Raw genomic sequence first — 15,728 nt, forward strand, 5'->3', positions numbered from 1 at the left:
ATGCAATTATAAATGTATACAAATATTTGTTTCAAGCTCATTCTAATAATAAACCATTTTGACAGCAGATTAAACCATAATTGAGCTTGTTTGTTAAAAAATCTAAAATCCATTATTTATTATAACCTATAGTATTTTTCTCAATAGAAGGATAAAAGAGCTGTATGTATATCAAGAGCCTGAGGTTGCAGCCCCCGAATTGAGAGCCTATCTTAAATGCTAGGAACTAATTTAGAGTGGTTTTGGTTGATTCTCACCTGCTCTCTGTGGTGCCCCCTACAGGCCTTCCAGCAGGAGATCACCCTGAACACCAACAAGATCGATGCCCTGATTGTGTTTGGGGAGAACCTGATTCAGAAGAGCACTCCACTGGATGCTGTGCTGATCGAGGATGAGCTGGAGGAGCTCCACTCCTACTGCCAGGAGGTGTTCGGCAGGGTGGCTCGCTTCCATAACCGTCTGGTCCACAGACGACCGGTCGGCGCCGTCTTTGAAGCACAATGGACACAACACCTGAACAGAGACCCTTCATGTCTTCATTGGCTCGTCTGCAGGTTCTGGATGAAGACAAGGAGATGTCGGACCATGACACTGACCTCCGTGACCCTCCTGAAATCTCGAATGAGCCCTCCTGGTCCGATTCCAGAGGGATTCAGGCAGAAGACGCAGTTCCAGGAGCAGAGGGAGTCTCGGCTGGACAGCAGGCCATGTGTCACCTCCTGGTCCCTCCTCTGGACCGGTCTGGTAGAGAGACTCCCGTCAGCGTGGACTCCATCCCACTGGAGTGGGACCACACCGTGGATGTGGGGGGGTCGTCGTCACACGAGGAGGACGAGGATGCTGCGTTCTTCAGCGCTCTGTCAGGTAAACATCAGGGTTCCTCTCTGCTAAATTCAGCCTTCATCTAGTTCTCACCATTCCTCGCCTCAACCTTTATTCACTATTCATCCCTCCCTTTACCTCTCCATCACTCTTTCATTCATCACACATTTTCATTCCTCTTTTTTGTTTTACCCTGGGGAACCCCAGAGCAAGTTTCTTCTGGGCTTTTAAAGTTATTTAGACAAATCAGTTGTTTTGGGTGTAGCAGCAAATTCACAGCGGCTAAGAAATAAAAAATCAAATAAAAAAAGAGCAGAAAAAGTTGACGTGGGTTCTCCAGGGTTAGATCCATCGTCCACCTTTGTCTTTGCATCCATCCTCTATCCAGCAGTGGCTAACCTTCCCCCTGTTGTAAATAAAAACAAAGAATTGTCTCCTGAAATGCTCATCTGTTGGATCCGACAGAGCAGAGCTCTCAAGCTTCAACATCTGAAGCTTCATCTTTAACTAGGCCTGGCTGGCAAACGTTCTGTCACCGCTGGAGCTCTTCATGATCTGTTACAGCTTTTCTTTTATTAATTTAACTTGTCCCATCATTGCTCGTCGTAATCCTTGTTTCCTGTCTTTCTGCGTCTTTCATCAATCGCTCTTCAGTCTCTGGAACAAAGTCAGTGACTGATCCACCGAGCTGGCATCAGCCTGGATCCCCGCAGGCCAAAAGAGGAACCCTGCCGGTCCCGGGCCGCTCTCCAACTCCCAGCAGCGGCGCTTCCTTCCACCAGCAGGGCTATGTAAGAACACACCTCCAGAGACAGGGAAAAATCCCCCCCCCAGCATCAGCTTCAGCTTTGTTTCTGTGTGTTCAGGGGAAGCTGATGTCAGAGTGCAGCGGCAGCATCAGCAGCTTGAACAGAGTGAAACTGATCCTCAACGACGACGAGGAGCTGGAGGAGGCTGGTCTGACCAGCAGCAGCCGGCAGACCAGCACAGGTGAGCTGACACAGATCTAAGCGGCGGAGAGAGCTCTCACTCTAATCAAAATCGGTTAAATCTGTGTAACAAAACCGGGGGGGTCATTCAGACAGGAGTGCTCTCAGCGTGCTGGTCAGTCTCTCTGCCGACCTTAACCTATAGATGACGTCACAGAACATCCTGCTGCAGCGAATGCAAACTTTTTTACAAGCGCTAGCAACACATCAACGCACTGTACAGAAACTTCATTTTTTTCAATTTAAGACACAATAATGATGAATATCTGTGGTGTTTAAAGTTACTACAGCCAGAAAAACTTTTAATCGGATCATGGATATTATATTTTATCTGTAGTCATGAGGGAGAAATAACCAAAAAACATAGAGATAGAGCGACAGGAGTTTATTGCCATTTGTGCACGTTAAAGGTTCAAAACAAGTTTTTCTCTGGCACCTCTCTAGTCTGCATGAATCACAGAAAGCAACAAAGGATCATAAATAAAAAAGACATAAAAATATAAATGAATTGCAAAGGACATGACGTAACCCTTGTGCTATCTTAGGCACTTTAACGTTGGGAGTTGGGTCATCTAGACCCACTAGACAGTGCTCTGAACCTTTTTTTTTCAATGATTTGTGATCTTCACTGGTGTCCATGGATTACATGAAATCTTTCCACCTTTATCCACCTTTGTCATGGTAGTGAGAACACGTCAATGTAAGGGTGGGGTCATCTAAGATACCACAAGGGATAAACCATTCTGGCTACTCTACAGTATGAATTTGTCAAAAAATAGAATCAGTAAACTGTAGCTAAAAATACACTAGTATTAATACTTTTAAAGCTGCTGCTGTGTTATTAATTTTATCATTACCAAATACCGTAAGTGAACCTGGCTGATCTTAGTCACGTTAGTGTGGCTGATGCATGTGTGTACGTAAACACAGTGTGTAGTGTTGTGAGTGAGTGCGTGCTTAGCATTTGTTTTGTATCACTTCCTGTGCACAAATGTGCACAGACAACTCGCTGTGATTACCGCGATGACAAGTTTGGGAAACGCCGTAGCAACGTCACAAACCCATCCAGATGTGAACTGATGAAGCGCCTCTACTCGCTGATATTCACAGAGTTAGGATTTATTCTATCTGGCTAAGTAGCTGGTACCAGTTGGTACCACTTTAAATCGGCCTTTCTTTAGACAAAAAGGATGTATCCCATCATCCATCCATTGTCTTCAAGTCACAGTTTGATCATCTTATGATCTATTTTCAAATTGTCCCCAGTGGTCGTTTGATTATGATTTTGCAGTTTTTAGCCCAATGAAACGAAAACAAAAAAATAACTGCTGTTTTCTAGGACGTAGTTTCTGCAGAACAGATGAACAGTAGTTCATCAGAAATTCACCTCCGAGTTGTGGGCGGGACTGATGGCATGCAGAAAGCCTACTCTGACTTCCCATCATCCCTTTGTTTACACTATCTCCACCTGTCTTACAGTCCCTTGCAATCCCAATCTAACATTAGCGGTGCAACCACAATGGCGATCAATGTCAGAGTTGTCCAGCCGTACAGTTTAGATCCAGATTCCAGCTCAGACCAGGAAAACAAAGATGAACATGGATCTATTTGTCTGAAAGTGCATCGGAATAGAGCAGGGCAGGGAGCTTGCCAGCTATAGCACCAATGTCATGCTTACAAGCTTTTTAAAAAAAATTTTTTTAGTCTGCTTCTGATTCACATCGAATTAAATAAAGAGATAAATCAGAGACACATTTTTAAGCTTCATTTTTATTATATGTATGTCTTTCATCTTGAGAAAAATGCCACAATAACATGTAAAAAAAAAGATCACAAATCATTGAAGAAAAAAGCTTCAGCACACTGTCTTGTGGGATCCAGATGACCCAACTCCCAACGTTAATGTGCGTGGGGTCATCTGGACCCCACAAGACAGCACAAGGGCTAGACAGGTCACCAGCCACACACACCTAGGGGCAAATGTAGTCACCAACTAACCTATGACTGTAGGAGGAAAAAAGGAAAGTCTGGACAAATACTACAGGAGAACATGGAAACTCCACACATAAAGGAGCCCGTCGCTGTAAGGCGAGAGCACTAGCCGCCATGCACCCATCAATGTTTCGGAATTATTGCTGATGAGTTATGAGATTTTCTGACCGTAGATTTTCCCTAATTTCATTTTCAATGCACTTGGTCCTGCCATCGCCCTTCAGCTTGGCGGCTGGGCGAATGCTGACGACGTCACTGCAACCCCTCTGTTTCCTAAACTGGAAGCCTCCTTTTGCAGGGCAGCTTCCAGCTTCTCCTCAACATCATTCGATCGCAAAAGACTGTACCAAAAGCATCAGGAGGACTCTGGGGGTGCATGGGTCCAGAGAGGAACTGTACTGTTCAACATTTCACACGGACGATGACTGAGTGCCGTCAGTCCATGGAAATGTTGAGCCTCATTCTAGATTTGTTATTTTGATCAAAACGGTTTAAAATCTCAGACTCTCGTGACCTGTGTGACCCCAGGTGTGATAGAGCGCTGGGAGCTTCTACAAGCGCCAAAGTTCTCAGGGGAAACGGGCAACAAGCAGGACCTGAAGCGGTGGCGCAAACTCAACTCTAAACTCAACGATGTCACTTCCTGTCTGTCTGGAATGCTGGCTGAGCTGAACAGATTGCAGAAAATGGCTCCGTCCACCAGCATCCAGGACATCGAGGTCAACGTCAAGAAGCTGAAGGTAAATATCTGTACTGACGCTGTTTGATTCTGAGAAGGAAACTCATAGACAACAAAGCTCGTGCCACCTCAATATGTGAGTCTGTAAAGCATTGTCTCCCTGTTATCTGCCAAGGAGATGCAGAAAACCTTCAACAGCCACAAGTGTCTAATGATCTCCATCAACCTGAGCCGCCAGCAGTTCCTACGAGGCGACAGCGCCGAGCTGCAGGAGCTGCAGAAGGCCCTCAACTCAGCCAACCAGAGCTGGAACCGAGCCTGCAGCGGCCTGGAGAGCTGGGAGAGAAGGCTGCGCTCTACTCTGCTGGAGTGTCAGGTGAGACGCCGTCAGTCTGCCTCGTCTTTGCTACAGAAGCTTTGACCCTGCTCCCCTCTGTCGGTCAGGAGTTTCATGAGGCGCTGCGCTCACTGCTCCTGTGGCTGTCTCAGGCTGAGAGCAAACTCTGCTCAGTCAACATCCATGGGAAGTCCATCCCACTCTGCACCCTGATGGAGCATCGAGACACCCTGATGGTGAGGAGTTTCCTGTCAACGAAGGCTTGAAATGACAGGAAATGTACTTAATGTGACATAAGCTTAGTGGAGTGGAAATGCCCTGTGACTGCAGGCTCTGCAGGAGGAGCTGAGCTGGAGGCAGCAGCAGGTCTCTGCGCTGCAGCAGGTCTCCTCTCCGCTCCTGTTGGAGGCCAGTGGCGAGGACAGTTTGGAGGCCAAAGAGAAAGTCCACGTGGTCGGCAGCCAACTTCATCGGATGACGCTGAAAGTGTCTGCAGCTCTGCGTTCACTGCAGGGCAGACTGGTAGGCTCCGCCCCTCCCTTACACCTGCTGAGTCCGATTCTTGTTTCTCTTGTATTTATTTAAGAAAACATCTTGATGTATTTTAAAGCAACAAAGGTCCTTTAACATTGGGAGTTGGGTCATCTAGACCAGTTTTTTTCAACCTTTTTTGAGCCACGGCACACTTTAACCCTGAAAAAAATCCCGCGGCACACCAGCATCCAAAAAAAAAAAAAAAGCAAAAATTCATGGTCTGTATTGATCGACAGCGCCCCCCCCCCCCCCCCCCCGCGCGCAATCTCACGTGGATTTTTGTGATAATTGTGGCAGAAAGAGCAGGAAGTTGCGGCTGTTTTTTTCTAAGAGATGAACCACCAGCTAAAGATGAGCTTTAGCTGGTATTTTTGTTAGAACTGAGCGACTTTATCAGCAGGATTAAGAACAAGGAAGTGAAGACTTTAACCACTTCTGATTGGTCAGACTGATGACATGTGATTAAACCTTCAAGAATGATTGGCGGAGACAGTTAAAGGGGCGGGACTTTTTCTTACACAGTTATAGATGCAGCTAAATCGCGGTACCGTGATTCTTATCAAAATGTCTTTAATAGAATTAAATAAACACAAAGAAAAAGTAATTTTAAGATCTTTTATATTCCTAACTACTCAGTGTTTTATCAGGGCCTGTTTGGATGAGCAAAGAGCTGATTTCCTGGAGATGGAAAATGTTTTTAGATCAGTGAATGAGGGCAATTTCTCCACGGCGCACTTGACCATCTCCCACGGCACACTAGTGTGCCGCGGCACACTGGTTGAAAAACACTGATCCAGACCCACTAGACAGTGCTCTGAACCTTTTTTCTTCAATGATTTGTGATCTTCACTGGTGTCCATGGATTACATGAAATCTTTCCACCTTTATCCACCTTTGTCATGGTAGGAAGAACACGTCAATGCAAGGGTGGGGGTCATCTGGACCCCACAAGATAGCACAAGGGTTCAAACGGCTGCTCCAACCGCTAAAACGAAACCCCTCGCGCTTGCAAAGTTGGCAAAAAACAAACATGTTTGGAAAGTTTCTATTTGCAGAAAAGATCCAGAGAGGAAACCGAAGAAGAGCCTTTAACTTCAAAATAAAAGAAATCTACATTTAATAGACAAAAACCAGGAGTCTTTACTCCCAATATGGATTTATACTGACAGTTGTTCCCGCAGACCATGACAATAATGCAGAATATTTCCTGTAGGAACTGGCGGTCTAATGTCATGAGGGTACTGCTAATAAAGTTGTTCAAACGTGGATCCCTCTTTATTATCATATTTCATGTAATTCATGGACACCAGTGAAGATCACAAATCATTGAAGAAAAAAGGTTCAGAGCACTGTCTAGTGGGTCTAGATGACCCAACTCCCAATGTTAAAGTGCCTAGGATAGCACAAAGGTTACACCAGAAAATGTTCTTTATTTGAGCCCTGCTCTTCATTCCCCCCCCCCCCAGGAGGAGACCAGTTCACAGGCAGCTACAGGAGGACAACCAGTAACTGAAAGGTAACGTCTCTTTGGTGTTAATGCTGCCAAAAAAAGAAAGAAAAGAACCTTGATATTGGCTTTTTCCACACTGGAAACACTGGAAAAAGGTTTTTCACCTTGTTATAAGTGAAAAAAATCATCAGTAGGAGTTTGCCTTGATAAGATTTATTCATATTTTTGTGATGTTCTGCGCTTTAAAATCAAAATTAAATCTTCAAAATAGCTTTAAACACTCATTAAGGTCTTTTGCTTTGGTAATTGAAAATATTGTGTCTTTAAATAAGTGTTGTATTGCTCAAAATCTTTGAATGTTTAAGTAGGTACCTGTACATTTATACACTTTCCTTTAAAATACATCCGCTGCAACAGTCCAATCCTTTTTTCTAGACTATAATGATCTTAAAGTGAGACTAGAATTACACATTTAAAATTAAACTGAAAAAATGAAATTAGAAAATGAAATAAAATCTTCCAGTTTCCCTGAATCATCGAGTCCGTGAATTGAAACACTGTTGCTAATCACAAAAAAATCTTCTGCTTCAAAGTATTATATAAGGGGAAAAAAAACACTTTCAATGGAGATTTTATTCAAATGACATGTTTTCAAGGTCAAATAACTCAACAAGATAATCCAGACGTATTATCTTAAAACACTCATTACGTCTCATTGAAATCTTCCTAGTGAGTTGGTTTTGACTTCCATCAGGTGTTATTTGAAGTTTAAACTACACACTTGACAAAACTCCTTGTTGGGATTTTGTGTTTTTGCATGGAAGTTAAGGTTAAAGTGCCATTATCTGTCACATACCTAGGAGTGTGACATTTGTTCTTTGCATTTGACCCCTCCCCTGGGGGGAGCTGCAGACACAGCCGCGCTCGGGAACCTTTCGGTGGTTTAACCCCCCAACCCAACCCCTTAATGCTGAGTGTCAAGCAGGGAAGCACTGGATCCCACTTTTAGAGTCTTTGGTATGACTCCTGGATTTGAATTCACGACCTTCCAGGCACAGGGTGGACACTCTTCCACAAGGCCACTGAGCTGGTGGAATATAGGAACGTGAAAAGTAATTAAACTGTGCTAACAATAAAACTAAAGCTGTATTTTTTAAAATACTTTCCACTCTGATACCCTTATAGGCTACACGACAGCGGGGAGAGGAAGCACGCTCCACCACAGCCACACTTCCTCCACCGAGTGCTCCGGGCCGCCTTCCACCTCCACCTGCTCTTCTTTGTGCTCCTGGTTCTGATCTGCCTGGTGCCGCCGTCTGAAGACCCCTCCAGCTGTAAGCTGTCCAACAACTTTGCCCGATCCTTCCAGCCCATGCTGCACTACACCAATGGGCCCCCGCCCACCTGAGCAGGACCCCCACCTTTTTTCCTTTCAAACAGGCACTTGCATGAGAAACGTGCTCTGTCTAAACCTCAACTCACCTTTGTATTTAAAAATATGTATTTATTGGCCATACGAGCAGTTTGCTGTAACGTTTTTGACCTTTTCATGGAGTTTTCATACAGCGGTTTAATATTTATGAATGTGTAGATGAAAAACTGTTGAAACCAAAGCACAACAATCCACAAATTCGATTTTTTCATGACAGGAGGGTTCTGTTTTTATCCTGTTTCTGGGAAATCTGTTTTACAAGGAAAGCTTTGAGGCGCGGCACACTGACCCATCCTCATCCGTCTGGGTTTTTCTTGAACAAAAACGTTGAAATCCAGAGAGCGTCTGCATGAAACCCTCAGCTCGGACTCCCCTGCTTTTGGATTAGATCTGAACTGTGGATTGTAAAAGCGGTGAAACGGCATCCAGTCGTTTGATTCCACAGAAACAACAAGAAGTTTGAGAAGTTTCCTTTATTTAGTTTGATCTTTGTCAGAACGGACTGATATTAAACGTGTTGATGTTGTGGCGTCTGTATACTGTTATCACTGCAAAGAAAGGGGATGTTAGACCGCTGACGGGATTCTCAAGCTGTGGAGCTCAAACAGGAACGTCATGAGATGTGGGTGTGTCCGAACCCAACGACCTCACGGCCACAGACAGCAAAGAGGAAGCAGGTTTGACCACGGACACCACAGAAAATCTGGCACAACGGCTGAATTTACACTGTAGCACGAGGGGCTCTGGTGCAAGGCACATCATCCCAAACAAATCTATTTTCTTTATTAGTTTGGGTAGATATTTTTTAGAAAGCCATCTTTTTTTAATGTGTGAAAAATGTAATAGATTACGTACAACAAAAGGGCCAAAGGGGTTTCGGCTCGCATGAGTGAGGGCTTACAGGATCAGCTTTTCTGCCAGCAAAACTAAAAAGTTGCTGTAATGTCCAACAAAATCGTGTGAACCGCTTTCTCCTTTCTCAAACCTGCGCTTACAACAGTGGACTCAGTCCCTGACATTTTTTGTTGTAAATCATTTTTTAGGTCTGGCCAAAGGAAACAGTGGACTCATATTTTTAGGCATTTATGCAGCCGATTTGGTTTTAAAAAAATGTCAGCAATATGTGAATGCTGTAATCATTAAATGTCTAATTTTTCTGAGTTTAAAGGTACAAGAGTCCTGAAAATTACTTTTTTATTTTTTTTGTAACCCTTGTGCTATCCTAGGCACTTTACCATTGGGAGTTGGGTCATCTAGACCCACTAGACAGTGCGCTGAACCTTTTTTCTTCAATGATTTGTGATCTTTACTGGTGTCCATGGATTACATGAAATCTTTCCACCTTTGTCCACCTTTGTCATGGTAGTGAGAACACGTCAATGTAAGGGTGGGGTCATCTAAGATAGCACAAGCGTTATATCTTGTTCTCACAGGAAAAAGACATTTTCAGAGTCTCCAAGAACATCTGAGTACGGTCTACTTCATAAGTACAATAAACACCAAAAATGATCAAGGGAAACTTATGTCAAAATGAGTTGAGATTGCAAAACCTGTGTTCCAGTTTGCCATGTGGATGAAAAAACTACACACGTACAGCGACCTGATACTAGATGGGACTTGATTTCTTCCATTGTGATCAAACTTTGTTGCTGAGGCAGAAACAGAAAGTTGGTAAGCTTTTAAGACTTTCAGCAAACACCATGACATGAAAGCTGCATGTTTTCACAGGAAGTATACAAATCTTAATATTTTTTGCTAATTGTAAATTTGATCTGTTTGCAGTGTTGGAAGTAACGTTGTGCAAAGTATGGTACCACAGTAACATTACTTTGTGCTGTAACAAAGTATCGTCAAGTTTTACTATGAAACTTTTAGTAATATTTTATTCTGTACAAAATTTAACCCTTGTGCTAACCTATGGGGTCAAGATGACCATTGACGTGTTCTCCCTACCATGACAAAGGTGGATGAAGGTGGAAAGATTTCATGTAATCCATGGACACCAGTGAAGATCACAAATCATTGAAGAAAAAAGGTTCAGCGAACTGTCCTGAGGGGTCTAGATGACCCCACTCCCAATGGTAAAGTGCCTAGGATTAAAATTGCTTTAAGTCCTCATTTAATTTTATTTTCAAGAGTCATTAGCCGTCTACATTGTCGTAATCTTAACTTGCCGTATTTTGTTAGAACTGTTGGAGTACCCGGATCTCAGGATCTTCATCTGCTCTCAGTTTATTTAGGTATCCCTTATATTGTGTTTGGGTTCAAATTGACCCATTACAAAGTGTGAAAATGGGTCAATTGTGACCCAAACACAATTTAACCCCTTCTGTTATCCAGATGACCCCACTTGTGTCGCTTTCCTTTGCCGCTGCCGGCTCAGCCGTTACCGTGACAACCCGCAACAACGCTTTTTTTTTTCTTAAAGCAATTTAAACCAACAATAATATATATATTTGTGTGTGCAACATTTACATTAGCAGTCGTTTTTCACATTATTTTTCCTAAAACAAACTTTTTATTATGTTCTGATTCTGCCGGAGTTTACAGAGAAAGTACCTTAAATGTAACACAGGACTCATGAAGTGCCTTACATTTCTGCAAGTATTATTGTAAGGTCAGGGACTACTTTTACACAACAAGAAGTAATCTATTACAGACAGATAAGAAATGTGTAATACTGCTTGTAAGGATGTTTGACATTAAACCATTTTCAAGGTTAAAAACAGATTTCTGGAAAACATGTTTCTGTTTTAATTGGAAGATTCCTTAAAAATATTCCTAAAATATTTTTTCTTAATTACCTTTGAATAAAGTCTGCATTCAAATCCCATTATTCTCTATGGAACCTGGAGTTTTACTCTCCAGTCCTGGGGGGACATTAGACTAGAATTTTGGCTGGAAAACAGCAAGCAGATTTAAGACCTGCCGGTTTACGGCCATGGAAGCACTTAACGCCTACGGCAGCTCCGGCTATGTTTGGCTGAGAAGCTGGTCTTCGTTGTTTGGTCAGGAAGAAGTCCACAGAACCTCTGGCTGTAGTACTGGAAATATTTGGGGCCTTTTGGCCAAATGGTTCAAACATGGTTCTCAGGAATTTCCAACCTGCATCTCTTCCAGCTGATCTTGCCTTACTAGCTTTCCCATAGCTTGATAAGTGTTTCCTGATCAAATATATCTAATCCAATGTAATCTACCATAACAGCAAGTGCTGGGCAGGAAACACTGGAGGGCAAGCGGGTTGGACGGTCCAGTTTTAGGCCCCCAGACTGATGGATAATTTAGGGGGTTTCATTGATTGCTACATGTCGTAGAAGGGGGCATTTTTAGAAGATTGTGGCATCGTTTTGGAAACGTTGGCATAAATCTGGCTTAGAGGGCTGAGACTGCGTTTGATGAACAACAAAAAGTTAAAGATTTTATGGACGGACCCCGAATTTCCACTGGACCGTCTGCGGCGCTTCTCTGTTGCATGAGGAGTCCGTCTCAAGACCGTCTTTCTGGAGCGTCTCCGGTCCGCCACCCAGAGGAGTCACTTGTCCTGCCACCACCGTGTCATCGACACCCAAAACTTTAGCAATTGCGCCGTGCCGTGTCCTTCCTCACTGAGTCCTTGTGAAATGCGTGTTTCGTGTCATAAATGAAGTTTTGCTTTTGTACTTTCAAAATTAAACTTTTGTCGTGTGTGGCAAAAAAAAAAAGGACACAGTGTTATCTGCTGTGTTAACATGCGTGGTCGTGTGGACACGTCACCAAAAATATCAAATCAAATTTCATAAAAACTCCCTTATTTCTTTCATAAATCATGGAAGTTTCCTGTTTCTCCGGCGTGTTTTACTGCGGATTTGACGCGTTGACGAACTGGAAATATAAGTCTTGCGTAAAGCGTGTGTGGCAGAGGGAAAACCCCAGACGCAGACGTGTTGGAGGTGGGGTAAAAAGTACGATTGACTAATGAACGTTCAGTTTTTTTGTGTCACCACAATGGAGACGCAATGCAAACGGACCAGCGGGGTGTTGTCCAACATTAGGTATGGGGGTGCAGGTTAACATGGGGGGTGGAATGCTGGAACTCTGCAAACTGTCGTGTCACTTCAAATTATTGTCTGACTACTGAACTTCCAAAACTCTATATTTTTATATGTTTTTTTGAAGATGTTTGCGAGTAAACCACTGTGCCCCATCGTCTGATGTGTAACTTCAGTCGTGGTGATTCCCAGAAGAACAGTCGCTTTGGTGAAAGGCCACATACATCCACAGTATAAAAACACTTCTGGAACAAGCACAGATTAAAACACTGAAAGACACAGTAGTACAGGGAGAGAGAACTACAGCACAGTGTGAAAAGAGGGCTGTAAGGAGCCACATGGAGTCCAGGTCGTCTACATGCAAAGGGGATGGCTTGTTCTGACTGTTTCACCGAGGTGCAAAAAGAGACACCAACACTGTAAATCCAAAGGAGACCGAGGTTCAGAGTACTGCAGTGCACATTCACAAAAAAATATACACGCACAGGTAAAGTACAGCCATTTAAAAATGTTTGTGTTTACAAAGACTGCAAAAGGAAAAAAAAGAACTTCACTTCACAACAGCACTTGGTGTTTTATCCTTTTTTGCCTTTTTTGGGGGGTTGGAAAGCTTTTTGGTTCAGTCTTTCAGTCCTGTCACCCCTGTAAGGTTGTTCCCATGACAACCCGATCAGGAAGAGTGAAACTAGCCGACTCCGCCGGTGAGCCCGAGCCACCGGCACCCAGGGACCACTGATCTGGCGAGATGTAACTGAAAGAGGAGAAGCACAAGCTTTTTTATTTACTCTAACATGTCAGAGCTTCAAACTTTTCTTTTAGGTATTCTTTTACTGAAACTTTTTCTCTTCTGCACACCTGCAGCCTTCTTTTCCCTCCTGTTGAGTTTGATTCTGACCCGCCACAGGCCTTCTTTCTTACTTCACCTTTGAACCCACCACAAACTCAAAAACTCAAAACATTCGCACACATCTGGTACCCACTGGAAATTAATTTTCGGCCCACTAAAAATCGCCAGAATTTCACACCCTGTCTTCTGGCCATCCCATTATAATTTCCTCCGCAAAAAAAAGAAAAAAAAAAGACATGTGAATAGGGCCAAAATTTCTTAAAAATTACTCAAATCCACCCAAAAAAAACAAACCAAGGGGGGATATTAAAAAAAAAAAAGTTTTTTAATTATTATGGGATGGCCACAGGACCGATGGCTTGGTGGCCATTTTGTGTCAAAGTGTGAAATTGGCAATTTGCACATCCCCAAAATATGAAGAAAATTTTTTTTTTTCTGGAGCGATCTTCATAAATTTCACACACGTGCCACCAGGTTAAGTCAACAAACGCAACCGATGTTTCACCTGGAATTAAACAAGAAAAAAATCCCTTAAGTACCAGGTTAAAACTAATATATGAATACTTGGCTCAAGCTGAATGAAAAGATATAACATATGGTCTGAACACATTAAGAATGTGGGCGTGGTTGACAAAAATATCTCAGTTGCCAAGGAAATCCAAAAGTTTACTTTCGCAGATTCTTCTAAAAATTACGCAGACCTGTTCGTCACCCTCAGGCGACCCAAAAATAAATTGGTTGCTATGCGGATAAACCAACAGAAAGCTGCCATTTTGAAAAAAGAGGGTAAAGGGCCCTCAACGGACATCTGCGCACAGCGACGATTGCCGAAAGAGACCTATGAATGACGTATATATCACCATACGGTTTAACAGCGGGCAGAAAACGTGGGCCCTAAATGGGTTTGTCCAAAGTTTCTGAGGTGGCTATGCTAGCCCTACGGTCCGGCAGAGCAAGCAAGCAGTCGGCCCCTGGGCCCATTTGGGGCCCACCTTTCCTGCCCACTTTTAAACCATATGCGGCCCACTTGGCCTCAATGGCTGGGTTCAGACCATCTCTCTGTGGAGTCTCTCTTTCTGTCCAAACGTCCCTACAAACACAAGTAGCTTTGACATCATGGTTTGACATCATGGTTTGAAATCATGGCTGAAACAATGCTGAATTATTCTAAAAAGGCGCTCTCTGTTAAAACTGTAGGCATGAACGGGTTTGGAACGTACCCATCTATTTCAGACTCCACCAAACTCTGTGATGGAGGCATGGACCGGCAGGACAGGGCTTGCTGGCTCCTGTCGAGGATCTGGCCTTCGTCTGCCCCTTGTGGAGGCACAGGGGGGGCTTCATCTGCCGGGCTAGGAGCAAACGTCTGGTCTGAGCCAGGTGGAGGTGGGGGATACTGCTGCTGGTCAGAGAAGCTGTCAGAGCTGGGCGAGGATGAGGCCGTTTGACCGCAGCTGCTGGGCGTGTTGGCGTCCAGCATCTCCAGGAGGAGGTCGTACACCAACACCACGTTCTTCCTCTTCATGGTGGACAGGTGGTCCATGCCTTTGTTACTGTGGGGAATGAAATGCAGGATTACAGACATGAGGCCTGGGACTTGGAAAATGTTTTAAGGTCTTTGCTCCACTTTTCAACTATAGCACTTCACTGAATTGCATCACTTGAAATCAGACTACAGTTCCAGAGACCAGAAACGTTCAAGTATGCACTAAACGTACATTCTTGAACATGAAATTTCCCCCTGGTGTCCACACTAGACAAGCAGGGAGGGCGTTTTCTTCTTCGTTATCTGTTTTGTGAAATTCCAAAGCAGTGCAAATGACGTTTTTTTCCTTTCACTAAACTATTTGGATGAATGAAAGCCTTGGTGTCATATAATCCTGGTCGGGCGCAAACCGCAAATGATCATTTCTCCTTCATGATCAGTTTATAAACGGCTGACACTTCCATGAATGAAAAGGGATGACGTCCAAATCCAAGTCCCTTATTGGTCAAAGTATGACCAGTTTAACTTTAGAGCAGGTTCAATGGCCACATGTTTTCTACTTAGAGCCCGAAAACACACTTAAAAACTACTCATGAATGTGAGTTTTGAACGTGACAGTCTGACATGTGCATTTACAAAGACTTTTCATTGAAAGTGGCCACTTCAACCTGCGTTGCAGAGGGCTGTGTGAACATGTCTGCTGCTGCTGCAAAGTTTTCCTCTTTTTCTGTTAAATTTAGGCTACGACGGTGACAGACAGTGCACAGCGCTGCCCCCCACTGTTTGCATTAAACGTTCAGCATCATGGCTGCAGAGCAGTGACATTTAATCAGACTAAACATTGTGTCACACAGCCACTACGTACATTTTGCATGCAAGAAAATGAGTTGTATGTGAATTTCCATGCAAAAACTGAAAACATTTGGAAGTGAAATTATGAATAAACCACGCGAAGAACATGTAAATCAACGTAGAACATGAACCGTGTGTGATTATGACACTGTTTATATACGATTCATTAAGGATTCATGCGTCAACTACGTAATTTTAACGTTAGATGTTTCGTGATAGAAAAGTTATACATCAGTGGAACATGAGTAAAGGTCTGTTAGACATATGTGGAACGGTCATG

The 15,728-nt window shown here is 43.5% G+C and overlaps 2 protein-coding genes across 9 annotated transcripts in view; one reads left to right on the forward strand and one right to left on the reverse strand.

Annotated features, from left to right (window-relative positions):
* syne2b (spectrin repeat containing, nuclear envelope 2b) overlaps positions 1-8,761 on the forward strand; it is a 129,444-nt gene extending 120,683 nt beyond the window's left edge. For all 3 annotated transcript variants that reach the window (XM_023951859.2, XM_078940799.1, XM_078940797.1), the window contains 10 exons: positions 283-477; positions 555-864; positions 1,477-1,613; positions 1,689-1,812; positions 4,332-4,543; positions 4,658-4,858; positions 4,927-5,055; positions 5,150-5,341; positions 6,820-6,869; positions 7,989-8,761. In XM_023951859.2, the coding sequence (XP_023807627.2) occupies positions 283-477; positions 555-864; positions 1,477-1,613; positions 1,689-1,812; positions 4,332-4,543; positions 4,658-4,858; positions 4,927-5,055; positions 5,150-5,341; positions 6,820-6,869; positions 7,989-8,211 (1,773 nt within the window). In that variant the 3' untranslated portion in view covers positions 8,212-8,761. The remainder of the gene's footprint in view (positions 1-282; positions 478-554; positions 865-1,476; positions 1,614-1,688; positions 1,813-4,331; positions 4,544-4,657; positions 4,859-4,926; positions 5,056-5,149; positions 5,342-6,819; positions 6,870-7,988) is intronic.
* A 1,969-nt stretch (positions 8,762-10,730) lies between these two features.
* Positions 10,731-15,728, reverse strand: part of esr2b (estrogen receptor 2b) — an 83,525-nt gene continuing 78,527 nt past the window's right edge. For 5 of the 6 annotated variants that reach the window (XM_020713365.3, XM_020713362.3, XM_020713361.3 and 2 more), the window contains 2 exons: positions 14,331-14,663; positions 10,731-13,014 (listed from right to left, as the gene is read on the reverse strand). In XM_020713365.3, the coding sequence (XP_020569024.1) occupies positions 12,900-13,014; positions 14,331-14,663 (448 nt within the window). In that variant the 3' untranslated portion in view covers positions 10,731-12,899. 6 annotated transcript variants of the gene reach the window in all.

This window comes from Oryzias latipes, chromosome 22, assembly GCF_053564925.1.
Source record: "Oryzias latipes strain Hd-rR chromosome 22, Olatipes_Hd-rR_3.1".
NCBI lineage: Eukaryota > Metazoa > Chordata > Actinopteri > Beloniformes > Adrianichthyidae > Oryzias > Oryzias latipes.